We start from the raw sequence: 1,342 nt of genomic DNA, 5'->3' as shown, positions 1-1,342 counted from the left end.
TGAGGCGGTTGCTGCTGCTGCTGTTGCTGTTGCTGCTGCTGCTGCTGCTGTTGCTGCTGGAGCTGAGCTGCCTGAGGCAGCTGGAGCAGCTGCTGACCCACCGGCCCGCCGCCTCCAGTCTGCCCTACGAAGGACACAAAGTTGGCCCCCGGGCCCTGGCCCTGGCCGTGGCCTCCCTGGCCCGGGAGTTTCTCGGCCCCGGCCGCCGCGAGCAGCAGCAGCTGCAGCGCCGCCGACAAGCGGAACATCCTCCGTACACGTCCACACGCCGCCATCTTGGGTCCGCGGCGAGCTCGACGCAGCCGCGGGTGCCGCGTATTTAGATGAGGGGGCGGGGCCGCGGGGCGGGGCCCGGCGGGGTCCTCCCGAGCCCCTCCCCGGCCCGCGTCCACCCGGGAGTTGCGAGCACAACCCGGTAAGAGGCCGCGCTCCGAACCGCCCACGCCCTGGACCTCCGCGGGCGCTATGGCTGCGCTCCTTGCCGGGAGAGCGCTGCTGCTCCTTAAAAAAACCTGGGTCAGGTGGCTTTACCTGATTCCCTCGGTTGTCGTCACAGGAAAATAAAAAGGAATTGGGTTTGCCACAACCAAGATGGCCGGTGGAGTACGATGCCCGTTCAATGTAGAGGTGAACTTTACACGATCAGGTGTGTTCCGGAATCTCGGAGACTCTTTTTACATCTCTCCCTACTTCCTTTCACCTGCCTCAAAAGTCTTTCTTACCCAGAGAAGACATCATTGAATCGGGGTTAGGAGCACAGGTTCTAGGATGCGAAAAGACGCCGTTAAATCCTTGCTCTTCGGGAAACCAGGCAAATCTTTGAACTTTTCTGAGCCTCATTCTTCTTGTCAGAGAAAGAAGCTCTAATGTGTGAGGAGAGGCTTTAATGTAAAGTATAATTGTGAAGATTGGAAATAAGAAGTGCCTGGCCTCAACATGAAATTCAAAAAGTTACAGCCAGCATCACAAACTGGAGCCCTTTGCGTGTGAATCCTGATTGTAAGCCACAACTGAAACTCATGTTTTAAAGAGGAAAAGAAAATAAAACACACCTTTGAGGCCTCTGGGTTAAGTCTGTGCCTGGGTAACTTCTTGCTGACTCGCATGCAGCACTTTATGCGGGGATTGGTTGTGTCACCTCACATTAATGTTCCCACCTTTTCCTTAGGAGACATGATATCTTCCCAGAGCTGTTTCACATCCATTGTGTCATTTAAGCCATGCATCAGGCCTGGGTTCTAAGTAGGCTGAGGAATGGCAGAGATGGTAACAGTTCTGCATGGTAGGGTTAAATGACACTCCCCCTACCTTGCCCCCACCTTGCCCCACCACCACCCCAGGA

General features: G+C 55.7%; 1 protein-coding gene across 1 annotated transcript in view; it reads right to left on the bottom strand.

Moving 5' to 3' along the window:
• The window catches only part of GLG1 (golgi glycoprotein 1), a 105,620-nt gene extending 105,345 nt beyond the window's left edge, over positions 1 to 275 (bottom strand). The window contains exon 1 of the mRNA XM_015586940.2: positions 1 to 275. This exon is cut by the window's left edge and continues 187 nt beyond it. Coding sequence (XP_015442426.1) covers positions 1 to 275 — 275 coding nt within the window.
• Positions 276 to 1,342: the final 1,067 nt, after the last annotated feature.

The sequence above is a fragment of the Pteropus alecto genome, unplaced genomic scaffold (genome assembly GCF_000325575.1).
Source record: "Pteropus alecto unplaced genomic scaffold, ASM32557v1 scaffold123, whole genome shotgun sequence".
Lineage (NCBI taxonomy): Eukaryota > Metazoa > Chordata > Mammalia > Chiroptera > Pteropodidae > Pteropus > Pteropus alecto.
This window is presented reverse-complemented; position numbering and strand designations above follow the sequence as displayed.